This window comes from Lutjanus erythropterus, chromosome 2, assembly GCF_056507025.1.
Source record: "Lutjanus erythropterus isolate fLutEry1 chromosome 2, fLutEry1.hap2, whole genome shotgun sequence".
NCBI lineage: Eukaryota > Metazoa > Chordata > Actinopteri > Lutjaniformes > Lutjanidae > Lutjanus > Lutjanus erythropterus.
Window position 1 is genome coordinate 27,188,410 of NC_139318.1, and position 27,628 is coordinate 27,216,037.

Genomic DNA, 27,628 nt, shown 5'->3' on the forward strand with positions numbered 1-27,628 from the left:
CCTAGTTAGACACAGCTTTTTCACATTATTTCCAAACCAATCCCGACGTTTATCAGGCTCACGCTCTGCCCGAAGGATTGGTGAGTAACATTTGCTCAGGAAATTAGAAGTTGAAGATTGTGTGGTGAGAGAACTGAACGGTTCCTCTGCACATTTCTCCTGGGCTCTCTCCCAGCTTGAACAGTTGCCCGCAGGCTGACGGTAGCCCACAGATTTCCTGAGAACTGGGTGCAAAGGCCAAGAGACCGGGATCTCTTTGCTTGACACAGTTCAAAATCCAGTCTCTGCACAGATAGGCTTCAGAAACAAAGTCCCCAATTATCTTTGCCCTTGTACATCAGTTTACAATGCTCCGAGACAAAAACACATTTTTTGCAGCTGTCAAGGAAGCAACACACAGCTGCACTTGAGAAATTGAAGGAAGTTATTTGACAGTATTTGTCAGAAAGCTGTGCTGAAGTGAAGAGCACTGAGGGGGAAAGAGCACGACAGAGTGACTCACTGAGTCATCCTGACTCTCTCTGGAGAGATACTCCATCATCTAATGTTGCAACCGTGGAGTGAAGGGAGGGTTCAGTCAGGTCATCTCTAACACCTCACTTTCTTCCAGTCAAAAATGAATTTCTGGGATGTCAATTAGTCTCGTTCTCACCCACGGAGAATCCACAACATTCCTGTATAACCTAATCTGGACAATTTGGAGATTTTGTTATAGTAGTAATATTTGATTTGCATGTCAATATTCACCCTCTATGGGCAACATTGTTCTTGGTTTGTGTTCATTCATCAATGGACCAATTTTTCAATAATCAATTAGTGGATCATCAGAAAATTAAACTACAAGTATTTTGATAATTAATCATTTTAGTAATTTTTTTCTGATGCTTTTCTTATTGTAAATCTTTGGGATTCAGATTGTAGGTCAGACAAAACTAGACATCTAAAGACATTTCCTTAAACTTTAAGAAATTATTTTTCAGCATTTTTTTCTGCTATTTTCTGACACCTTATAGAGAAAATTTAAGAACAGTCAGTTAACTGACAACGAAAATAGTTGTTTAGTTGCAGCACTAGTTTTATTATCCCCGAGACTGTGTGGTCAAGTGTAGAGATGAAAGGATATTGATTATAGTGATCAATATTATCACAGTTCATTATCGTAGTATTGTTAAAATCTGCTGAAAATGTTCAAAAAGTATTGATAAACACACTGAAATAATTTCAGCAAATTTTGAATTGAAACCTCTCATTAGTTTGAAATGGCATCATGTCCTTTCATGTTTTCAAAGTGTAATTAAAATTGGAAAAATTGGCAGCAGGGGTGCTGGCATAGGAAGCTAAGCAATGCACTGCTGTGGACGGGTCAGCAACAAAATGTATTTTAGCCACCTGTGTCATTGTGTGACTTTGGTGAACCTGAACTAACACTTTAAAACACCAAAGTCACACAATAACCCCAAAACCTAAAAGACTGAGAGTGCGGAAGATAAGTAACTCCTGTGTTCTGTGAGGTAAAATTACTCTTTATTTGCCACAGGCGTCTGGTGGTTTGCAGAGAGATAAATCTGGTTTATTAAACAGTGGTTGCCCATTGGAAAAGGCTGCGTAACAACAAGGTAAAACGGTAAAAATAAAAATAACCTTTTAAAATGTTGAAGTCAGACTGCTGTCTAAGTCAGACTGAAGTTAGATGCCGACTAACAGATCAAGGCAGCCATAGACCAGCTACTCCTGTGTTATGTGAAGTAAAATGACTGATTTCACCTGTGAGTTTGATTGGTTTTGGAGTGAGTGATGTTTTGCTTGTATAACGGTGGTTTCCCATCAAAAAGGGCTGTCTGGTTTTGCTGATGGCAACGTAAAACTGTGGAAATATTCTAAATGTAGCGCACACTTAAACTGGTATTGACTGGTATCTCTAAGGTAGGGCTTTGTAGGTGGCTTAAAAACGTTTTGCTGCTGTCCATGTCCCCAGCAGTACATTGACTCGCTTCCTACACCAGAACTCCTGCAACTTCTCCAAACCGGGGACGTGTCAGCTGCCATCCACTGTAGGTAATACACTATCGATACGTATCTCATGTAAGCCCGCTTAAAAAAAAAAACTCAACTGTCCCTTTAATGTGGATATAAAAATATTTTATTATTATGAGACAAAGATCTTGTGTTTTGTCATAATTATACAGCATCACGAGTTTGAGATATAAAATTATACAAATTATGAGGGTTCCAGCAATAATGAGTAAAGATAAAATATAATGCATGTACTTTTCTTTGTATTACAGTATGAAGTATTTCATCCATGTTCTGTTCAGTGTCACATAACTGTGTGTGGGGTGACTGGATGTGCATTATTAATATATAACATAAGCCCTGTACTCTGCAGTCAGCTTCAGTCTCATTCTTACTGCTGCCAGAGTTATCAAACCCTGATCAACAACAAACTATATGTACTCTGTCAGCTGTGGAACATACTGGCAAAGGTCTGTATATGAGTTCACTCAGACAAATCTTAAATCATCCATGAGAAGAAAAGTGGTGAAGAAGAGGAGGGAGGGGGTTAGCCGGGGGGGAGGAGTCTCACATTGACTTTCACATCCATTCAGCCTTTTCTGCAGCAGCATTGAAGTTGCAGAGAGAGAGGAGGGGGAGTGAGGAGGGGGGAGGAAAAAAAAAAAAAAAGGCAGACTGGACAGTGTTGTGCAGAGGGAGCTCAGTGCTGTTATCACAGAGGCTGCCATAGCTGTTCCCTTCAGTGAAATGTACATCAAACGTGAGTTGTTTTCCGATCCAGTGAAGAGTGCCGCTGCCGGAGAAGAGGAGTGGTCAGGCGCGGGGATCATCATGCACTTTTAGGTTCGACGTCGCCTTGAACGCAGCGCAGCAAAACCTCGCACAGCCTCAAGTGCGTTTAATCTCCGAAGTTGTGTCAAGCGGGCGATGATTCGCGTCTGATTGTTGCTCAACTATCTGGAGAGGACTGCGGACAGGGCAACCACTGCTGCTGCATTGTGGCAACCGAGACGCTGATTATTCCTGCCCGAGGATTGCACAATCCGCTCTGCCCAAAATGTCATCTCAGGCGAAAGTCAAGAAGGACAAAGAGATTATTGCCGAATATGAGACCCAAGTGAAAGGTTGGTAACGTGCAGGCCTGATCGTATTGTTATTCTCTGTGTGTGAAGGCACTATTGCGTAACTTAACCACACTGGAGCTTTATATGGGTTTCTGTGTGCAGAGCTGTGGGGTGGGACAGATTTTATACTTGGGGATGACAGTCTTTTATTTTTAACGCATGTCTTTGGGAGATGTCTCATAAACTGAGGCCGTTTCAGCTCTAACCGTTTGAGATGAAGCTATGACTTGAATGCAATCGTTAAGATGTAACTTGGCTGAACCGGTTTCTGTGTGCTGAAGATGACTGTGTGCTGCTCTACAACATGCCTGGCCCTGCATGTGTGGCCATGTGAGCTCCTGCAGCCTGACGATTTGTTTCAAAGTGCAGCTGGTATTTTTTTGTGAGACTGTATTAAAGCTGCACATCCAACAAGGGAATGTACTAATTCACCTTGGACAAAATTTCCAATACAGTGTACGTTATTGTACCTCAGGTAGCACGCATACAAGATAGGGGAGTCGGGGATGGTGTTAACACTTTTTGTGTGGGCATCAGCACCTGAGTGCTCGTTCATGTTAGATCACTCAAACTTTGATACGTGTCACACATATTTGTCCACTACAAATAAAACTCAAATTGAGAAATTTCAACCAGCCACAGATCTTGTGAGGTGATGTCAAATACAACTATTACTGTTGTTACAACCTGCCCCACTGCTGGGGTTGCAACACTAGCTGTGGATAGATGTAACAGTAAATTTGTTGATGTCAGATCCACACTATCCGATTGATGAAATAACTTTATTGAAGAATTAAGTTTTGAATAAAGTAAATAGATTTAAAGTGAGTGTGTGGAGCAGGGCTGTGACAGTATGGATTGTTTTCTTACCATGGTAACAAAGCAGTATACTCCCATGGGATGTCGATTCACTGTGTCTGCCTTAATAATAACGCTGTCATGGTCACAACTAAAGGATACTGTCATGACTGTTGTTATGAACTGTAGTGTAGCATAGCTCCTTTAAGGAGTAGGACCGTGCGTTAGTGTATGCAGTATGTAAGTGAAAACAACTAGCACAGTGAGTGTGATGGGACTGCTCCTAGCAAAACAGAGACTTAAATATAACAGAAGCTGTCAGGCTGGCAGTTAATGTACACTATAGGCGTACATTTATATATATTGTTTTTAAAGTATATTATATTGTATAAATGCTGCAGCCTCACAAGACCAAGAAAAGTCTTGTCTGTTATTTCCCAAATGTTGGAAGAATGATGGTGATTAGCCTCGAAGTAAGCTGAGTAGGGAAAGGTTAAACTTAAGCTAATGCTAGCGTTGCACCTTTACAGGGTAAGTGCGATCATATTCCTTTTACATGCTTCGTAATCCAGCCCTGAACTGCAGCGTCTTTCTTAGAGACGCGGTGAAATAAGTCCGTAATGATAAATACAATACCGAATGTCTTCTTTGGTAATAATAAGTATCAGTGTTTCGGTGTTGAAAACAGTTGCTGTTGTTGTTAGCACGTTGTTAGCCACCAACTAGCAATTCCAAGATACTTTGGGTTGAGTCTGTTGACCAACCATGTTCCTGACTTGTTAACCAGTCAGTCTGGGTTCCTGACCTGTGTGTGACCTCACTGATCCATAGATATATTAATAGATCTATACGCTGATCTCAAAGTGAGATTGTCCCCTCAAAATAAAATTTGCAGTGATGACGGTAATGAGCTCAGCTCCTGTGGTAGGCAGCACATGACCGTGGTAATGCTGTTATTGTCACAGCTCTGGTGTGCACTGTATTCCTGCATGTGTATGTGTCACACGAGGCTTCAAGCACTGTCACAATTGTGGCAAATGTGGACGACTGCCCCTGGGGTGCACTCTTTGTAAAACCAGAACCGAGAATGTACACACTCCATCCCACACTTCTTTTTGACTTTCTCTATGTTTCCATGTCCCATGACTTTTCCATGTCTTTTTCCAAGTTCTCCATGCACACAGTTTTGAAATCTTCATCATTTTAATGAACTGTTACAACTATCCCCACCCCAAGCAAGCCAACTGTTTTAGCATGTGGGCTTGAAGGTAGGATTTTGGTCATAAAATCCACAATGCAGTACTCCCCGGTCTCCCCCACTTCTACAGGAGACATCTGGGCACTTTTTACAACTTTTTCCAAAAATGGTTAAGATTTACATCAAATGATACTGTGGTAATCTAAATAATTTTAAAAGACAATACTGTGAGGGATGAGTATTTTCCTGACAATCCAGAACAAAGTGTAGTATCAGGAGGGTGAGGGGAAATGGTTGAGGAGATCACGCATCAAACAGTTCAGAAAGGCCATAAATAATGTATGCCGTCTGTATGAATTATGAACCATGAAAGGATTTTACTGTCTGCCGCTAAATATGTGACTGGATCAACCGTCCAGAGAGAGAGAGTGAGAGAGAAAGAGAGAGAGAAGGAGAAGAGAGTGTCGGAAACACTGCTGCCGTATTTGAACAGACAGTACAGGATGTATGGGTTTTCTTCTCAGCCTTTGATTGACACCTTCATGCAGTGTCAACTTTTAACACTTCTGTGCATCACCTTCTTACAGTTGTGGTTTTGCTTTGTGTTATCAGGTTTTATTCACAGAGACAGACAGAGCAAAGGCTTTTTTCTAGAGTTACCTAATTTGTTGCCATTTTAAAGCTCACTGCTACATTTTAAACTTCCAGTGTGTAAGATTTACGGGGATTTGTCCACAGAATATGGCAGAAAAGGACTATAATATTTGTGAGTATGTTTTCATTAGTGTTTAATCACGTGAAAATAAGAATTGTGTTTCTCTCACCTTAGAAAGCACTGTTTATATCTGCAGAGGACGTGGGTCCTCTTATATGGACGCCGCCATGTAGCACCACCTAGGCCTGGGCGATAAAGCTATCGCTCATAGGCACATCATTGATAGCAATAAAAAAGTAGTTTAATAGTTTAATTTGAATGCATTGAATGCAAACTGCCATAACAGCATGAAATGACTATACCGCCACACATAGGTGGCCTGTCAGATCCCTTGATATCGGAGCATGCTACAAGTGACACAAAAACAGCCAATCATTTGACAGACAAGCCCCACCTGTGCTCCCTCAACAGCCTATCATATCCCTTGGTGCTACAGTGACATGTGAACAGCCAAGCATTTCACAGGTATGTTTTTCAGTTGCCCCATCGACACATGAGAAACAGTTACATGACGTGAGTGACACTTGAGATGTACAGAAACAGCGACAAAATGAGTGCGGAGAAAAAAACGACAGGTCAGCTCACCAGTGTGGCAGTCTGTTGGTTTTTTTTTAAGTCGGACAACAACTATCATTAATTTGCTAACATGCTAACTGCAGGAATAGTGTCCTGACCAACACTTGTAATACAACAAACTTCTTTTATAACCTCAGCTGCTCCCCCCCTTTGGAATACACAACACGTCATCAGTAACAGGCTACGTGGTTGATAATTATCGATATCTACCGATATGAAACTTTATTATTGTCATACACTTATGAGCTATATTGCCTAGGCCCAGCAGCGTCATGTTTCTACAGTGTCCCAGAGCGTCTGGTTCTGGATACAACCTTTCCCATTTTCTGTGAGTTTCACAGTGCTGTAGATTCTCCTACACGCTTGGAAAGTGAAAGTAAGACGAGGTGTTTGCAAGCTGCAAGTTCACTGCTAGATGTCACTAAACCTTACAAACTGGTTCCTTGATGCTAGTGTTTTTCCTGACTATAGTAAATCTGGTCTGTAATGAAGCTAATAGATCATTTCCACGGCGGCCGTATCGACATGAAGTAGTTAAACACAGATGTTCCCAATAATACTAATTAAAAGTCCAGTCCATTTAGTGTTACAGAGCCTTTCCAGTGAGTCAATGGCCTTACTCTGTTTGACATGAATGGAATGGAGCCTTAATTAGTATCATTGGTACCACCTGTGTTTACTATTTTATGTCAAAATGGTCGCTGTGAAAAAGGTGCATGGGTTCATTATTAAACAGGCCAACTCAGATTATCCTTATATCGTGCAAAGCCCTTGGGGGGGGGGGGGGGGGTGCAGTAATTCTCCTCAGACCCCCAGAATCACCAAACAGGACTGCAGAACTCTAACACAGCCACATAACCGAGCTGACTTGGGCAGAAAAAAACACCAATTGAACTGTGAACTGGTGGTGTGTGTTAAGGTCTGCAAAATCTGCACTTAATCGAAGATGACAGTTTGTTTCCTGATAGCCTATGATAGCTAGCAAAACACAGGGTACATCAGATACGACAGAAAGTGGAGAAGGAAGTCAGCACCATGTGACTAATCATAACGTAAATAAAACTTAATATTTCTCCTCCAGGAAAATGATTTCTGCCCAAGTCATGTTACAATTTCTTCAGCTATGATGATTGTTTAAAAGTAAAGACAACAACTCCCATGATCCCATGCCAAGGGAAAATTTGTTAGAAATAGTTAGAAATAAACTAGCTAGTTTAGTTTACCCCCTGTAAAACCACAAGTTGTTTTTTTGCATGTCTATTTTTTGTACAGACTAAACAAACAAGACATAACTTGTTAATTAGTGAGTTTAGAGGTGCTGGTTGGAAAACTGCCCACTGTAGCTTCATAATAAACATACAGACATGAGAGTGGCATCAGTCCTCTCATCTAACTTTGCAAATGTTGTTCATATTTCACATGTACTTTTTTTTTTTTAATTTGGTGGTCATTAACATGTACGTTTCTTTGTAAGTTCATCTTTACTTTGATAGCATAACCCTGTTTGCGCAAGTCTTTGATTTAGCTTGGCTCATTAATGCAGTTTTAATTTTCTTTTAGGTTTTGCAGCTTTGCCTGAGTCTGCAGCGGCTGAGCTTGTTGCGAGTTTAAATATCCTCGATCAAATGGCTCATGTTGTTTATCGTGCTGTTAATATTATTTCCATGCAGGTTTCAGATTTAACTAGAAAATGTAGTACATCTGGTTCATTTCTAAACATTCATACATGCATACATGTGTCCAAGGCAGCTACTGTAGAGAAAATGCAGGATTTGACTATAACCAAATGAAGATTTTCTTATAAATTTGATAGAACACCCAGAATACACATTAAACAATTTGTTAATAATCAATATTAAAAGAAACAAAACACACCTGATTGTATAGCTCTTGATTATTTTAAATGACATCAGTCCGCAAAGGCTAGATTGACTGTGTGCCAAATCCATGAAAGCACACAGAAACTGGTGAGAGAGTGATGCCACTAAAGACAATATTGGTATCGATGAAGTATCTGTACAAAGTATTAATATTTCACCAAAGTCAAAATTTCCTTTTACAGGCTTAATTTAAACCTCACTGCTGTTGTAGATACACAGAGTGGAAATGACACAAACTTGTCAGCATGTGTGGAATGAAGAGTCTGCATTTTGCAGGCAGAGGTGTGTCTTACTTTCTCTCTGTCACTCTCTGTCTTTTGTCTGTCTGTGTTTTTGTTTGACTCCTTCACTCTTTCACTTTTTCACACACTCACACACTCACTCCATCTCTCTGGTCTCCACATCAGCTTTGCGGCTGTGAGAGAGCCATCACAGCTCGGTCTCTCGTCTCAGTTTCAGGAAAAGCTTTTAAGCTGACATCTTAAGCTCATTTGCAAACTGGGCTTAGATCAGTTTGGAGCTGTGGGGGCTTTACTCTGACACTGACACTGGCCTCCAATAATGCTGACTTGCTGACTGCACAGCAGCTCAATCAAGCACAAACCTAATGCACTTTGCGGTATTTTTTTGCATGCCACATTTCAGCAAGCAGTCGAGTCTTAACATTTGAACAATGATTGTCAGTGTGCTGGTGTGTATTTTGAGCTCAGAGCTTTACAGGTCAGGGCCTGTGTTTTGTGATCATTGTCACATGCTATCCCTGATTCATTGATGACTGAATAGTCAGTCACGGACAGGAGATTCTGCATAGTATCATAACATTGAAGGGATAGTTTCAGATTATGGGATTTTGGGTTGTACTTACCGATAGTCAGTGTATCGCCTACAGTAGATGGTTGTCGGCACACTCCCAGTCAGGAGAAGCAGGGAGGGGCACCAGCATGGAAGCTAAGCAGCTGCTGTGGCCATTGTCAGTGACAAAAGGTATTTCAGCCACTTAAAAAAACATCCACCTAAAAAAACAAGCTGTTAGTGTTATTGTGTGATTTAGGCATTTTGGATTTACCAAAGTCACACAGTAACACAGATAAACTGACAGATCGAGGCAGCTGTAGACCAGCAACTCATGTGTTCTGCATGGTAGTATGATTGATTTTCTATGGAGTTTGGTGAAAAGAAAAGGCTGTCTGACATCAATATAAAGCAGTGAAGATATCCTAAATGTAGTATACACTATGAACAACTTGAAATGTTTTTTTTCTTTTAGTTGGACCTTTTTGTAAGTCGCTAAAATACCTTTTGTTGCTGACCCCATCCACAGCATTGCGTAGCTTCTGTGATGGTGGTTCTCTCATACACCCCCACTTCAAATATCTGTCACTATCTAGTCATTATTTGTGATCAAAACACAACTTATCGTCCTGAGAAGTACTTATTGCAGGTTTCTTTGTACAGTGTTTGAGAAAAAAAAACAATATTTTTCCTTGTATAGAGTGTAGTTGACCAGCCTGAGGTATCTCTAAGCTTCCTGGTGAGGGGGAATGCCCTTCATCATGCACTTCATGTGCTTCTAGCTGTAGGCCACATTATCTTTAATGCCATTTGATCTGTTTGGAGCCCAGCCGCTTTAGTCTCATGAACAAATTGCTCTAATAGTGTATATCGCAGACTGTTTATTGCAAGATTTGCTGTTGCTAAGGGAACATATGGAGCAGCAAATGCAGAATTGACTGCACATGGATATCTGTCCCCAAAACATTCTAAAAATAACTGGAATAAAAAAAATCTTATGATATTTTAACCTTTGTAAAATTTTGAAATAATCAATCCGACTGTCATAAAGAAGCATCTCACTGTTAGGCATTCCTTCTGCCACCATAGGAGAATGTAGACACACCCCTCTGCGGGTATTCATCATAAAGAAGGAATGCTTCGACTGATACTGTCTTGAAATGTCAGGATTGCATTACGACAGTGAAACAATATCTTTGTTTCCAGTGTATTGGTAACATGTGAGACACTGTCTGTTGCTGTGTTGACAGATACATAGTTAGATAGATAGATACATATATACTCTGTAACCCACAGTTAAATAGAAAACTGCTTGGAATTCTGCCCACTACTGCATCTTGAATTTGCGTGTCCTGTGGTTGCTCAAATAGCAATGCCTTTCCTTTTTAGAGATATTTGTATGGAGAGAGTGAGAGGAGGAAATGTGAACTCAAGCAAAAAAGACTGTAAAGGCATACCATAGCCATTACTGCATGCAGAAGACAAGTGTTCACAGAACACAGCCTTGATTTGTACCAAATTATGTCAACGTGTCAGTCTGGGTTAGCCCACATGTGACTAGCCACGCATGGCTAACTGCAGACACAGCCCCAGAGACTGCTGCTGGCCATTGCAATATCTGTGCTAGGCTAATTTGAGCAGGCTACTGTGGTGACAAGGACTCCTCGCTATGTGATATTTGGTGCTCTCTGTCGCAGCGGTACGGGAGCTTAACTGGCAACCCTGCAAGGCAAAAAGTGACCAATAGTTTCCCCCTGTTTCATTACATTATCAGTCAGAGATCCAGGCATGTGGCCACTACACACTTGCTGTGTTTGAATTTCAGGGTGAAAGAAGAGGTCAAGGCATCATGATAGCTGAGCTTAGGCAGGTAGTTTCCTTCAGACAGTAAGAAATCACACTTGACTTAACAATGAGGTTGATGTGAGTGATGTTTCAGTCGAGGGACATTCTGTATTTGGGTGGCTTGGCTCTAGATTTTGTATTTAAAGCTGGGGTAGGCAGTTTATTTTTAATAATCCTTTAAGCATAATGTAATTCAACTGGTCCGAGAGAAAACTAGACTTGTGCTGCTGCTCTTAACTCTAGTAGCTTATGATAGGAGACTTTGGTCAATCATGGATTGGTAGGATAGTTGATTGAGTCTCATTCCCAAAACATCAGCATTTGATAGGGGTGTAATGATTTAGATTCTAAATCGAAAATTGATCAAAGTGAGCTAAATTGAAAATTAAGTCACACAAAAGCCAAAGTGAGGATTCTCCCAGTTTAAATTGCAGGAGGCACAATATTTGTTAAGACAAAGTGTGTGTCAAAATACCATTTTAGATTTAATATTGACGTGCTGCACATGCATATCCTGCCCTTCACATCATATTCTACAGCCTTAAGAAAACCTCTTTCTTAAGTACAGATCCCTGCAAAATTCACAACATAATCAATTTAATGCTATAACATTTATGCATTTAAATGTCTAAAAACGTTAGACATATGTTATATATTTTGTTGAGGTGTGTGCTTACATTATCCCAAGTGTTTCCAACAATGTTCAGCCACATAGAAATCCATAATTTATTCAGTGTAACAATGCGTCTCCTTGCTAGCTGTTAGTCGCTGCAACTTCCTTGAAAACACAGGATATGTAAGATACGTCCAAGTGACAAAGGACGTCAACAAACAGTACCTTGTCTGTGATAATGAATTCTGCATAAGTCACATCAGATGGATTTTAATTTGCAATGACAGTTGTTTAAAAAGGAAGGCAACTGCCATAATCCCACTTTACTCCAGATGCTGTCAAACCACGCCTTTTATTTGTTACCAGCCAAACGTACATATTTTACCCTAAATATGATTTTCAACAAAAATGAGAATAATGGTGTAAAAAGTGATCACAATTGCATCAGTCAAAAGCCTTCAGTTCTATTTCAGAATTTCTTACTGCACTTTAAAGACATGATCTGTATCCTACTCTTGTGTATCAATATCTCAAATGCCCAATCACAACCAGATTGGCAAGGTTATTTTCTTCATTTTCTTCCGTTTCAATGTTGCCCTCAAATCTCTGGAAGCAATTAATTTTTGCTCAAAATGCTCGTTAAAGTCACCAGAACATACCAGGATGTTAACCATATGCGTTAGGAGAAAAATAAACATTACAAGTCCTATTAGTAAAATTTCCACAGGCCTTTGGGTGTGGAAAATCTTATTCACTTTGGCTGCACACTTCTTCCCAGGCAGAGAAATTGGTGGTGCAGCATATGATTCTGCATTTCATGTTAAGGACATCTGTACCATTGTGACACCAATAAAAAGACGGAGAAGAAGCTGCATTTAGCTGCATTTAGCTTTAGAGGCTTAGTTATTCACTTGAACTCCTTGCCAGCTTCCTCGTAATTATGCATTACTCTGCAAAGGCTTGAATCATTCATCGAATGTAGTGCAGTATTGCACAGTCCCTAGTAACAGTTTAAATTCTAAAAATAACATGCTCACAGGAGGGCGAATGCAAATATGAGTCTATTTCATGTCTCACCGATAAGAATATGCAGTTAAATCTATTCGGATTTGCTCTCTATATTGTCTGCTCCGTCTTTTGTGCTGTCGCTGTATGATTAAAATGATTAAAGCCACACAGGCCAACAAATTGTGCTGTTCAGTGATCTATTTTAGCACAGGAGTACACATCACAGGGACTGTTTGGAACTTGATTGCTTGCCTCGTTCATCAGCACAGGCTGTTTATTGAGTATTTCTAAGCAGAGAAAGTTGCCCTTGTCCTCGGCCATTATGCTAAACAGACTGACTGCTGCGACTGTCAGAGCAGGGAACTGGCCTGCTCTCATCGAGATGCCTCCAGAGGCATGTAACCAGGCAACTGGGCAACTATGGGGACCACGAGGGGTACATTTCCAAACAGCAAGGGACTACATATTTACTCTGTCTTTCTCCTTCTTGCTCTTTCATTCACATTTTCACTCACACACACACTCGCAGACGATGGGGGAGGCATTTTTTAAATCCTTTATTCTAGATACAGAAACAGCATTTAGGAGTGAACAAAAGGGCTTTTCTTCTGCCAGGCCATCTTTTCCATTGATAAATTTCTACACTGTTCCTTTCTGTGCACAGCAATCATGTGTGCGTGGTTGAAACAGTCTGTCATAATGGAATCTTCAGCCATCTCAATGTTGCTCAAATGCTTCTTATTGTCTTGAGGAGAGTGGAGCCTTGTTTATCCCCTCCTGTGTGTGTGTGTGTGTGTGTGTGTGTGTGTGTGTGTGTGTGTGTGTGTGTGTGTGTGTGTGTGTGTGTGTGTGTTAGTGTGTATAACCACAGATGTGAGCTCAGCGGTAGGTTAGCATGGGTTATCTTCAGTTCTTTGTGAAATTTGTCATGATTTTCTTTTTTCTTATTTTATTTTAATACGGCTGGGCAGTCATTTAAATTGACGCAATGATACGATCTTATCATGATTTTATCTACAAACCCACAAAACCACTCAGAGAATTTAAAAACTGAAAAATAAAAATAAATTAATTCAACAGCTGAGAACTGTTTGATTAATTGATTAATTGACAGCTCTTGGAAATTTGTGTTGAAAATAAAAAAATAAATAAAAAAAATCTGCCATTCTGGCGAGCTGACCTTGCTTTCCTCACCATCTGCACTCATTTGCTCATTTCGCTCTGTTTCTGTTCTTGTGTCACATGATGATACGGTCGAGCAACACACCTGTTAAATGATCGGATTTTTGTGTGTCACTCCTTGCACGCGTGATTATCAAGGGATATGACAGGCTGTTTATGAACCAGGACATTTTCGGTATGTGCTTTTCATGGCGGTTCGTATTTAATGTGTTTAAAATAAACTATTGAACAGTTTTCTTATTGTTATATTTCGGATCGTGATGTCAACCACACCACTCAGCCGACTCAGGCTCTGATATGATTTATGGCTCGTCTGCAGCCAGACATTCAGCAGCCACTTAGCCACTGGATTTATGGCAGCCTTGCTATAAACAGTATATGGATGCAATAAAATATTATTTGTATTCCTTTTCAGTGTTAATGTAAGACCATAAAAGTGATATTATTAATATTACGGTGGATGTTTTTATCACCTGAAATCCCAGAGGGCTTTAGGTATAGCCTACTGCCAATACTGGCTGCCCAACAGGGAGACTGTGGATATTTATTCCTGGTGATCAATAGTAGACGTATTATAAGCAACAGCAGTGAAACTTTACGCACAGGATAAAAGTAAATTAATGTTAACTTGAACACCAGGAAAACGATGCCTGAATGCTTGTTGACCTCAACATATGGCGTGCCAGTTGAGCTACAAACAGAAAATACTGTTTTCCCAAAGTGAAATGTTGTTAATTTGCATTTCAATTCTTTAATAATATGTTAAACTGTTTGCAAAAACTATATCAACCTTATTTTCAAAATTTAGACCGAAACATAATTTTCCCTCATTCTCAGACTATGAATAGGAGCAGTGAGTTTCCAAACCTCATAAGCAGAAAACCACAGCAATCTTGTAATCGAAAGAATGCCTGCGATTTGTTTTTTCAAGACAAACTTCTCTGAAGGCTCGCTCAGCACAATGCATTTTGAGAAGCTGACCTATTTTATATTTTCCGTGCTGTCTGCTGCAATCATCAGACATGCATCTCATATGCACGTGTGCTACCCCAGCATTTAGACACCCCCTCCCTCCCTCCCACTACACACACACACACAGAGCAGACAAATGCACTTTGACATCCAGTTTTATCCAATTATGATGACTTGTTATTTTCTCAGCGCTTGTGCTTGACCGTATCCTCATGTATTTGTACAACATCATGTGCTGGAGGATTGTGGGTTAAATGCTGACCTCCAGCGCTCTTTGGCAGGCAGAAGTGAGGCCCAGCATGTTAAGCCCACTCCCCCAGAGAGGCACTGTTTATTCTGAAGGTGGTCTCCCTTCTTTGATATGCAGAGATCCGTAACCAGCTGGTGGAGCAGTTCCGGTGTCTGGAGCAGCAGTCCGAGTCACGGCTGCAGCTGCTGCAGGACCTGCAGGAGTTCTTCCGCCGAAAGGCCGAGCTCCAGCTGGAGTACTCCAGAGGCCTGGACAAACTGGCTGAGCGCTACTCCGCCAAGATCCGCACCTCCAGAGAGCACCAGCACTTCAAGTGAGTCCCCACACTGTCTGTCTTCTAACTAAGCACTGGATCGTCTGTATCAAATGCGTCTGACTGATAAATAGCTGTTGCGTATTTTATACTGATCACTGGCACGACAGAGAGAGGGAAATGGAAAAAGAGGAGGACAGAGTAGGGATAAGCAACAAAAAGTAGAGGAGGGCTAAAAGCAGAAGAAATGACCTGAAATGAAGCCAGGGCCAAAGGAAGCTTGTGGCCTCAGGCTGCTGTGTTTCTCCCAACTAGGTCAGACTCTTTATCCCCCCTCCCAACCCACCCACCCTCCAACCGCCCCGGCTTTTCTATGTGGCTGTCATTTCATTTCCATTCTCAAACAACTTCACACTAGACTGCTACCCAAATACTCATATTTTCTCAATGGACACAAAAAACAAATCAGAGCCTCAACTCAACATAGATTGTTTTCTTTTTTTGTTTTTTTACTCAGATTGACTTTAATTGTTTTAAATGTTTGCATAAGGGAGATCTGTGGTCACGAAACAAACATATCCTGCAGCATGTTGAGAAATTCCCGCTTAGATGATCTGACCAGCCTGCAGCTCACTGTGACTTTTAGAACGGCGTGTAACTGTATACCCTGCCCATGTCCACAAGGTTGATTTAAATCAGTGGTCAAAAATACAGTAAGAGGAAATTACACTCAGTTAAAATATAAAGTGTAAAAGCTATTAGTATTAGCTAGTATTAGCTAGTAGTATCTTGTAATCTCATGTGGGATGGGCCAGATGTTTGCCATGACACCAAAATAAAAGCTAAGAAACTAACTAAATAACTAACAAAAATAACAAACTACTTAACAAACTAAAGAGAGAGAACGCCGTTAGTGAGAATAAATCAGTGAATCAGAGAAATAGAGTCTTATTTCCTGAATGTTTCACAGTAGTTGCTCTCTAAAGCAGAAATAAACATGCCCACATGCCTCTGTACAACGCTGGACTTTGCGTGAATACAGCTGAAATAATCCTCAGTCTGCTCTGCCTGAGTGTAGATATCTCTTTCTGTAGCTCTCACAGACAGAGAGCAAAGGAAAGAGACATGGATACCAATGTAACCATTGGTCGCTATGGTTCTTTGATGTCCTGACCTCTGAACATGTGTGTTGTCATTGGCTTGGGGATACACACCACTGCCAAACAGGCAAAAGTGGAGAAACGTCCCAAACACAGCAAAATATGAGATAATAAGAAAAGAGACGAAGAGGGTCATAAGTGATGATTTAAAGGGATTATTTTTTATATTATTTCATACATTTTTTAAGGAAAATCCTGCATAGTATACCTTTAAGATTAAGATCATCAAGAAAAGTCCTGTTCAAGAGTCTACTCCTTTTTAATACGCAGTGTTATACTTTGAATCGTCAGTGCAGGAATTTGAACTTACCTTATAAAGCGCTAGAGTACAGATGGCATAATTGATTTGTAGACTGTTGCACACACTTTCATGTGACCTGGCTGTGTCAGTCATGTGTAACAAACCCGTTGGTTTATTCAGGAGAGGTCTTTCCGTCTCTCTTTCAATCTCTCCGGCCAATTGGATGTAAACCGTAATCATGGCAGAGAGCTTCCGTCACTGGGACATTGATAAATGGAGCGTTCCCTCAAAGGGAGACCCCTGCAAGAGACTCACATCGCATGACTTCTCTCTACACCCTACTGTCCCAGATTCTGCCCCGTCACATTAAATGGCCATCATTATATCTCTCTGTCAAAGGCTAGATTCATACTCGCGGACTACAATGGACCAACTAAGTCTCTATCATTAATAATCCCACACGGCCTTCTCGTCTGGAGCTTCGGAGCTGGCTCTGCACTCTCTCGTGTAATTTAAACAGCAAAACCAGCGAGCAGTGCCCTTCTTTCTTATCCGTGATCCTTTCAGATTTTCATTTCTGGTGTCAGGTCTAATACAGACGCTGCCAGGAGATTGTTAATGAACATTTTCAAAACCTTCTGCAGTAGAGCGGCTGCAGCAGAAATGTGATTATAAGAGAATGTGACTCTGTGCAGCTGTTTGAAAAGCCAATTTTTATCCAACGTGTTTGACAAAAGTTAATAGATGCATTTAGGGCTGGGCAAAATATCAGTATTATATCAAAAAGGCTGCATTTAAATGTAAAATATTTGACAAAACATCATTATAATGAAGTACTGAAGAGCTGCAGGGAGGCCCTGGTCTAGAAATCTTGTTCTCCAGATGTAAGAAAACATGTTTTTTTGGTAGAGACCCCAATAAATCTTATATTATCATGATTTTAATAGCTTTTGTCATTTAAAATGAAAGTCGTGATACAAATTATCATTCCCAACATCTGTCAGAATAATCCATCCATCCATCCATTTTCTGAAACCGCTTATTCCCGAAGGGTCACGGGCTGCTGGATCCTATCCCAGCTGACATTGGGCGAGAGGCGGGGTTCACCCTGGACAAGTCGCCAGTTCATCGCAGGGCTGACACAGAGAGACAGACAACCACTCACACTCACATTCACACCTACAGGCAATTTAGAGTCACCAGTTAACCTCGCATGCATGTCTTTGGACTGTGGGAGGAAGCCGGAGAACCCGGAGAGAACCCACGCAGACACGGGGAGAACATGCAAACAGAAAGGCCCTGCCCCTGGGGGATTCAAACTCAGGACCTTGTTGCTGTGAGGCAGCAGTGCTAACCACTGCCCATCAGAATAATCACAATATGATTTATATTTTAGCATTTAGTGCAGCCCTATCGCGAATGGACTGAAAATATCAAGGTATTATTTTTTATGAGTCATTGTCAGGTCGCAGTAGTTCAGCTGGCTGGTGAATTCTACTTTATGATGCAGACAGAGACGTTGTCGTGAAACGGGTGTTGCTTTACTTTTTGTACGCTGTCATGTAGAAAACCTCCTTCCGTCATCCTCCATGTACATTTCTGCATCAACTCCTTTGTGTCCTGAATACTACAGTCTCATCCTTATTCAAGAGCAGCCAACAGCCGAAGATTTACAGTCAGGTTCTTGGCATCCCGTGTACAGGATCAAACACCTGCTCGGCTTGAAAGGAGAGCCTATAGGGATAACTTGTTCATGTTTTTTATCAAAGTGTTAAAGGATGAAAGGAAAAGCAGAGAAAAGATGCTGATGCCCAGCACTCTGGATTACCTTTAGCATCTTAAGTGCAACTCTTTTAACTCGACACAGAACTTTTCAGATTACTGTTCTGTTGTACTTTGTGCTACTTTCTCAACATCACATGGATAGAGTGAAAAACTGTTGCAGTTGCAACTATTCATTATTTCCATTATCAATGGTTCTGATGGCTATTTTCATGATTAATCAATTAATCATTTAGTTAATAAAATATTAAATTTGTGAAAAATGCTTGTCACATTTCCCAGAACCCACAGTGGCTTCTTAAAATTGCTTCTTTTGTCTGATCAACAGTTCAAAATCCAAAGACAGCAAATCCTCACATTTAAGAAGCTGTAACCAACAAATATTTGACATTTTTGATTGAAAAATAACTTAACAGATTAATTGATCATCTATGGAATCTTACTGCATTCAACTGAGAACAATTGTTAAATTCTTAAAGCTGCAGTTGGTAGAAAGCCTAAAAACAGTAGAGTCTCATCTGGGTTAGGTTTTGTTTTCTCATTTCAATTCAATTTCATTTCAGTTCCGAAAACAGATGATTTTTTCATAGTTAATATTATTTAAGTATTTCAGAAAAACAGAGCCAATTTTTTTATCATGAAAAATAATCTGAATGCCATAAGCGATGCAGTTAGTTTCTGTAATTATCAAAATGGTTGGCAACTAACTGATCAACTAATCAACTTCTCTGCAGCTATAAGCATTACAAACCAAGAGTAATTTCCAGGAATATAAAAATAAAAATTTGGCGGTCAGACCTGGTTCAGATCGAGACCAACAGAATATGGTTTAGACTTCTGAAACCGTATATCAAAGAAACTTGTAGTTAAACTCAACACATTTTGGTATTAATACCAGCATCTGATTAAAATTCAGTGTTGTTTTGGATGCATGAGGGGAGCTCGAATGGAGCTCATATGATCTTTATTCTTTGTTATAGAGCGGAAGCCAGCATTAACTGAAGATTATAGTGAGCTGCACTGAGACAGGGAAACAGTCACATTTCACTTCAAAAAGAAAATGAAAGCATGAATAAATCTCCACTGGGATAAAAATGATCAGTTTTTTGAAACAGCAGACAGAAAACAAGTCAGGACTACTCTTTTGAATGTGATCTTCAAAACTGAGATTAGAGTCAAAAATAACTGCTGCATTTCTGACTCGAGCGACAGTCTGAAGATGCTGCTATGGATCAGTTTCGTCACATGATTTGCAGAGGGTTCAACAAATAATTTAGATTTTAGAATAATTTATTAGACATTGATTTATAAACAGTATTTGATAATTTAGCAAATGTCATATTGTCAGTGGTTGATGATTTTACATTCACGTGAAGTTGCATGTCAGCATATGCATAAAAATAAATGCAGTGAATATGTATTAGTTGCTCAGTGCTCACAGATACAGAATAATAGACCAGGCCAGGCCCTGCTACGCTAAAGGGAACAGTACCTTCATTTGTATCATTAGTGCCTGTATTTATCCTACTATTTTACATCAATATGGCTGCTGTGAAAAAGGTATATTAAAGACTATGACTGTGACAAGAATCTGGTGATAAATTACCTATCATGATACAGGGGTTACAAATCAATTGAAGTGTACTGCAATACTGTAAGCAATTTAATATATTGCAATTTTATAAATATCTAATTTTCTGAAAACTATCATAGAATAGCAAAGGAAAGATGTGTGCTTATTACTTCCTGTCTCAGATTACATTGTTACATTAGAGTGGAAAGTGGAGTCCAGTGGCTGAAGGTAAATTAAAACACTTTTGCAAATATGTGCGTGTAAAGTATCAATTAAAAATCGACACAGTGTTTTTGACAATCAATACAGTATCACAAAACATAGTATCACGAGACTAAAGTGTATCAGTATTTTCTTACAGCCTATTAAGGACCCATAATATAACTTAAAGGTTCTCCGCACCTGAAAACAGGAATGAAAATGCATAATTATATTTATATGTATGAGGAGTTTGTTTGAAAAAGCAAATTAACACCATTCTTAAAATCAGTAAACCAGGATCAATTTGATATTCTCCTGAGTGCATAACAAAAAAATATTAAAACTTTTAAAAATTAGATATCAAAACAACACCTGTTTGATTGTTATTCCTTGGAGTGTTCAAAAAACATGATTTAGAAAAATAAAAATGGTGGTATTCAGTTCAGTTGTGAAAAGTATTATGATGAAAGCCATGTGAAAAACAGAACTGTGGTATATTAAGTAGACTGTCTGTAATATTTGTACCATAGAGATCACATTCCCTAGTTAGATTGTTTATCATTTGCTGTATGACTGCTTTAAATGCACTGAAATGATCATTACTTATTCAAGGACGTAGAGGTCATGTCTGTCTGTGGCCAAATTTTCTGCAGCCCTGTCTTTGCTGTCTAGTTCATTTTATATTACTTTATTAGATCTGAATGATCACAACATTTCTGGGTGTTATTTTTTGGGCTTGGTGTGTGTAAACCTGCAGTGCAATGTATGACGGATTGCTCGTGAGTAGCTGATGATGTAGTATATTATTAGGCTAATTGCTCATGCACTAACGATTTATGAAAATCAATAGGCCATATCATAGTCATTGAATCACCTTATCACTCATCTTTTCTGGACCTTTCTTGAGTTTGCTGCTTGGAGTTTATGGTCAGGATATTGCTGCTGGTGGAGCTCTGTGCTGTATCCTGGCAGCCGCTGTCAGTGTGTACGCTGGTTCCTTGTGAAAATAAGGAGTGGGCAGCCTTATGTGAGTAATATAATAGTATTCAGTTTGACATGTAAAAGAATATTGTTTTTTTTTTAGATTCTCGGCTAAAGAGATAACTGGCAGCTTTGCTCTACAAACTGCAACAGTTCATTACTCCTTTTCTCGCTACTGACAGCTTGTGAGATATGATAAAAGATTCTGTGGGTTGCAAATCAGCAGAGATGGCTATCATCGGGGTGTGAACTTCCTCCTGGAAGTCCTCTTGCCTATCGACAAAGACATGCAAAGTGGTAAAATCGCTCATCTTTACTTCGCTGGTCTTCCTTTAACCAGCCATTAAAGGAGAATTAAAGGTGGTTTTGGATGGGATCCCAGTGTAGGTCAGCTATGAGATGACAGCAAAACGTCCGTTTTATGTCCACCTTTTAAACGGGATGTGCGTAAAGAGTAATATGATATAGCAATTTTTGGAGTCAGAATTGTTGGAGGTCAGAAAATGCTTGCTTAAGACAAAAGATGAAGACAAACAAACTCTTTGGTGTGAGGATAATTGAACTCACATGCTCCCTTGAGCAAGGATGCAAGTGCAGTCAGCATGCCTTCTCTTTGTTTGCGTGTGTGTGCGTGTGTGTGTGTGTGTGTGTGTGTGTGTGTGTGTGTGCGTGCAGCTGCCTCTGTTTTTGCTGATTCCTCACCACATGTGCAGTGACCCCTTGATTTCTAATATGTAAAGTCCCAGAGCTGGTATGAACGCTGTAAGACGGTCTTCATCCTGTTGTTGTTGTCCTGCTGTTCAAGTCCACTCTTACAAATAAAGGTGCTATGTAGAACCATAAAGGGTTCTTTAGCCTGTCCCCATCGGATAACCCTTTTTTGGTTCCCCGTAGAACCTTTTATAAGGGTTCCACTTAGAATCACTTCAGAGAGTTCTACCTTGAACCCCATATAAACCATCTGTTAAAGTTTTAAACCAGAACTTCCAAGGGGTTCTTTTGAGAACCCTTTTATATCATGGTAAAAAGGACCCTTGACAAAAGAGTTACTCGAGGATCTCAACAATCCTTGAAGAATTCTGTCCTCTGAATTAGAACAAATCTTTTACAAACCATTTTTTCAAAAAAGGTTATTCAGAAGCAAATGGTCCTGAGTGGAACCTCAGCCCTCGAGGAAGAACCCCTTTGGAACTGTTTTTTCTAGGAATATACACAGACATACCTACCAAAGCCAAAGTTGAAGTAATGTTAGAACAAGTGGTATTTTATGGACTTGAGCTGCTTTCTTTAGTTTGTGTTGGAAACAATAAGTTAATGTTTTCCTACTTAAGTTCAATATTCTGTACAGTCTGAATGTCTCGGTCGGATTGGTCTAACACATCTTTCCTTTGCTGTTTCAGAAAGGACCAGAATCTCGTGTCCACTGTGAACTGCTGGTATTTGGTCTTGGACCAGACCAGGCGGGAGAGCAGAGACCACGCCACTCTCAGCGACATCTACAACAACAACGTCATTGTCCGTCTGGCACACGTGGGCGAGGATGTCATCAGACTTTTCAAAAAGGTCAGAAATGGAATTAAATGCATGAGGGCATGTAACCCTGACCGTCACTAACGCACACAGTCACAGAACTTATCTGCTCAAAACGCATGACTGAAGCCCACAGCTGCGAGCTTGACGCCACACCAACAAAAATATGTAAAAATATTTTTAAATGTATCAGGGCGGGCAGTATGTTTCATGCCGTGCGGTTCTCATGCAGCATATCATGTGATTAGATTTACTGTGTCATTGTCTCGTGTCGTGACCAGTGATGTTTACTTCAGTTACAGAACATTTTTTGCATGTAAGGTTCTCTCAGCCACTTTACAGCCTGGTTTCAAATAGTGGCTATTAGGTTGGTGCCTTGCAGACTATTCCCACACATCACTGAGGTTTCAGCCACATAAAATTGTACCACTTCAGCTTCCATTTAATATTCAGTTCAGTTCAACTTAAGTTAAGCACAAAACAATTTAAAATACAAGTACAATCATATAAGATATATTGAAAACGTGAAATGAAACCCTGATAAGCTATCTTGAGCTTGAAAAATAGAGGCCCAGACACTAATCAAATAATATTTAAATATATGGTCATTGTCTAGATTTTAAAAAGTGCATGTATTAAACTGTAACATTTACAACATCTAAGACTAACTGAAGGCCCTAAGCAAAGAAGCAAAAGCTAACCTAACGTAAAAATAAAACACTACTTAATGGTCCCAAGACATTTTTTTTACATCAGTCTAAACACTGGTTAAAATTGGTAAGATACAATAAATACAGACACAAGGCAAGTTAAGGATAATAGTAAAGTTTAAATTTATTTCAGAGTAGATTGCAGCTGTTCTGATTTCTGTGTTTTGTTTTTGTGAACCAGCAACACACAATGAGTGCAATCAGGAATCAGCAACTTACATCAGTTATTTTACAGAAAACAAGTTAAAGTTAACAAAGACAACAACAGGGCTTCGGATAAATACACAGAGTGACTTTTGGGCCCATTTTCATTATAATGGTGCTGAGAACAACAATGAAAGCATTGCTTTATCAGAAGAGAAGTAATGTGGCCATAAAATAACTGGTAAAAAAAAAAAAAATACCACAAACTTGAAGAGACACAGAAAGGCTCACCTCAAAGAAGGTTGGTTAACAAAATGTTAGCCTAACCCAAAACATTCAACCTGTGTTTTCCTTAGTTTCCTTCCTTAGTTTCCTTTCCTTAGTTTTCTTAGACTAAGATAGGACTTAAATGTCCAGAGTCAGTATGGCTCAGATCTCTACCAGGCAACCTTGAAAAGAATATTTGGATCTAACACTTTTGTAATCACCAACATTTGATTAGTAAATGTAATCTAATTACATTTTTGACTAAATAGGATAAAAAAAACAAGGACATTTGACACAGGATAGAAAAATAGCTGACAAAATGAACAGTACTTCCAGTAGATGGTGGCTGTTGTGTCTACAGTAAAGCTTAACGTGTTTGTTGAGAGAGTTCGTTTCTCTTCTTAAACTACCCCATTCATCATGTGTGTTGTCATCCATGCTCAGTTTGCTCCCTATTTCAGATCACTAACCTTTTTCTGATGCTCTTTACACCTCATCACGCTTGTTGCCTGTACTACTGTTTATTTCATTTCACACCAAATTCACATGAAATAGGCCTCATTGAGTATGTTGTACAGAGAAGTGGATGTAACATACTTCTTTTATTCCAGTCATGATACCGTCCATACTTACCGTCATGGAATCCATATTTGTGTAGCACTCTTGTTTTCAGTTGTACTCTCACTTCTCAGAAGGCATATGCTTGATGTATGGTACGTGTGAGAGTAGCAGAGTGCGGTAGAGTTTGCCATGTGGATCTCAGATCAGTATCGTTTGTCAGCGGTGGGAGTCTGCAGTAATTTATGCCCTCTAGGGGGCTCTGCACTGTCACGATGGTAGCAGCGATGAGAATGGGGTGGCTCACGGCCAGCGCAAAGAGCAGGACTAATAACTCCCTGCAGAAAAACTGTCTCCCTCTGCAAGAAGTTAGCTCAAATTGTGACAAAGTTGCTCCAAAACAATAATCCTGTTAGGCTGTAGCATCCTGGTTCAGCTGCAGTGCAGCCTCGCTGCTAATGAATCACACATGCGGGGAAGGGAATGAATCAACCCTGGCGTTAGTTAAGTCAAAGTTTAAATGTACTGAATGTGCTGTAATTTAATTCTTGTCACATGTGAAAACGCGGAGGTTGCTGTTTTGACAAGTGGCCCCTGAGAGGTGGCAGAAAAACAGGATTGATTGGGCTAAGCATCGCTCCATATCCCCTCAACAGGATTTCCAGAGTCACTCTCTGCTGGCCGCATTCCTCCTCTTGGGCCCTTAGTCCCGTCATGGGACATGTCCAATTCATCATAGGCTCTTTAGCCCCTGTAACTGAGCTGCAAGTGTGACACAGCTCCTTGGGAAATGTTCTGCAGTTACTGCACTGTTCTATTTTTGTCTGTGTGTGCACTTTGGGCATTGTATTAGATCTTTTCTGGTGCAGAGTAATGACAGCATTTCAACGCCTGCTGCTGACATCCCTCACGAACAAAATATTACCGGCACACGGCCTTCAAGTATTTCACTTGTGGGAAGGCAGTTTTCTGAAATAACCCAGCTGTAAGTCTTAGATGTTTCAGTACCTGCCTTTATTTGTGCTTTAAAGGAAAAAATCAGCACTTTCCATGCAGTTATCCAGTCAGTGTTGATGATGATAAACAGAGTTCTTCTGCTGCAAAATCTGCAGTTCCACCTGCATCCAGTGATGCCAAAGACATCCAGTGATGTCCATTCTTTCAGAATTCATGGACATTGTGACCTCCAGGCTGAAGAGGTGCTAACCTCTATAGCTAGCATCTGTGATGGTATGGGTGTGTGTTAGTGCCCATGACATGGTTAAGTGTCACATCTGTGAAGGGTCCATTAATGTTGAAAGGTACAAACAGGTTTTTTTTTGAGCAACATATGCTGCCATCCAGAAGATGTCTTTTTCAGAGACATCCCTGCGTATTTCTAAATATAAGACAATGACAAGACACATCCTGCACAGCATAGCTTCATAGTAAAAGAGAGTGGGTACTAGACTGGGTGCCTGCATTCCAGACTTGTCCCCCGTGGGAGTCACAAGAGACCCACAATTCATTCTGGTACATTTACTGCACTATTCAGTATGCAGGAAAACTCAGTTTTCTTGCTATATTATTTTATATTATATCATTAACACTGACTAGACACCCACATCCACACCCACAAAAGTGCATAATTTTCTTTTGAAATGTGACATCATCGTTGCCTATGAATCTCACCTGTTTTTCTCCTTTACAGAGCAAAGACATCGGGGTGCAGATGCACGAGGAGCTGGTGAAAGTCACCAATGAGCTCTACACAGTGAGTTAAAGAAATATCTTCGCCCTTTCATGTCAAACCTTTCTTTGTCTTTCATCCTATGTTAGCTGCTTCTGGCTCGTCAGTCCTGAGCGCGAGCTTTTTTTTTTCACACCTGAACCTGTAACCGGTGAAGCAGCTGGCCTGACACTGCATACAGCAGATATGCCTTATCAGCAGTGCACCCTCTAACGGGTCATTTCTTCCTCCTCCTGAGGTTGTGAAAGGAGAAAAATTTGCATTCTTCCTCTCACCGTGTGTGAGTTTCTGCATCAGTTTGAAGGGGAGAGCGTTCTTGCCCCTGGCTGTGCTTCAGGCAGACTCAGCAGTCTGTACTGCAGTGGTGCACTGTGCTCACAGCAAACACGAGCTGCTCTAATACCTTCAGCTAATGTTACATGTAATCACACACATCTGTTTGTGCGTAACAGTTGCCACTCTGTCTATTGTTATATGTTGTACTGTACATACAGAACACACAGACGCCCCATGTGGAAACACACATGACTTAAAACATACATAAACATACAGAAATAGAAAACAGCTGTGTTCAGTGCTGATGCCTCTTCGTTTGGCTGATGAAAACAACTGATGCAGTGATATCATCTGCTGTATGTGGGACACATACAGAGAGCACTTCCTTCTGGTTCTTATTGCTCAGTTATTGTTCAAAAGCTAATCTGCAAAAACAGTTCATATGATTCAAAACAGCATGTAAACATAATATAGTTTATTTAAACTGAGCTCATTTAAAAGCTTCCCAGGCATCTTTAGGCAAACAGGGGGACATAATTTCCAAAATCATGCCTTAAATGGCAACAATTACAGTTTAATAGAGTATATAAAGTCTTTTTTTTCATAGTAGGTCTTAAAGGTTTTCCTTCACGTATGAGCTGAGTCACACCAAGATACTCCAGTGTTTTTACAGTGGTTTTCCTTCTTGATTCTTGTTATTTTGACCAGCTTTGATCTCATAAGCTTTATTGAATTTTAATCTGTGAGGTAAAAAAAAACACACTTATTTTAAGATATTCATTGTACACTCCCGTTCTGCTTAATTAAAGGTCCAGTGTGTAAGATTTATGGGGTTTTCTTGACAGAATGTGCCAGAAGTTAAATATAATATGTGTGTGTTTTCATTAGTGTGTATTCACCTGAAAGTAAGAATTGTTTTGTCTCAGAGCAGGGTTGGGCAATTATTTTTTATGGGTTGCCACGTGAGAAAATGATCAGGCTGCTGTGGCCCAGACACGAATATGATAGAAGGTCCTAAAAATAGCCAAATTTCTAATAAAGGAATAGTCAGAAATGTTCTATATATGGCACACTGGTACGCAGATGTCTATGAGCTAATAGATGACTAACATAATAATGCACTATTACTGTTGGTCGCCCTTTCTGAATTGTCATGTGCTGGAATTGTGGACTAATTATTATTTTTGGCAGGTTCAAAACTTCAAGTTTTCAGTATGCTTACGTGCAGGATGTAGATTGAAATTATAGGAGCAGTAA

At 40.0% G+C, this 27,628-nt stretch overlaps 1 protein-coding gene across 2 annotated transcripts in view; it reads left to right on the top strand.

Moving 5' to 3' along the window:
- Window positions 1–2,635: 2,635 nt before the first annotated feature.
- LOC146331793 (SLIT-ROBO Rho GTPase-activating protein 3-like) overlaps window positions 2,636–27,628 on the top strand; it is a 57,262-nt gene continuing 32,269 nt past the window's right edge. For both annotated transcript variants that reach the window (XM_084735517.1, XM_084735526.1), the window contains exons 1-4: window positions 2,636–3,137; window positions 15,084–15,279; window positions 22,558–22,720; window positions 26,057–26,119. In XM_084735517.1, the coding sequence (XP_084591643.1) occupies window positions 3,071–3,137; window positions 15,084–15,279; window positions 22,558–22,720; window positions 26,057–26,119 (489 nt within the window). In that variant the 5' untranslated portion in view covers window positions 2,636–3,070. The remainder of the gene's footprint in view (window positions 3,138–15,083; window positions 15,280–22,557; window positions 22,721–26,056; window positions 26,120–27,628) is intronic.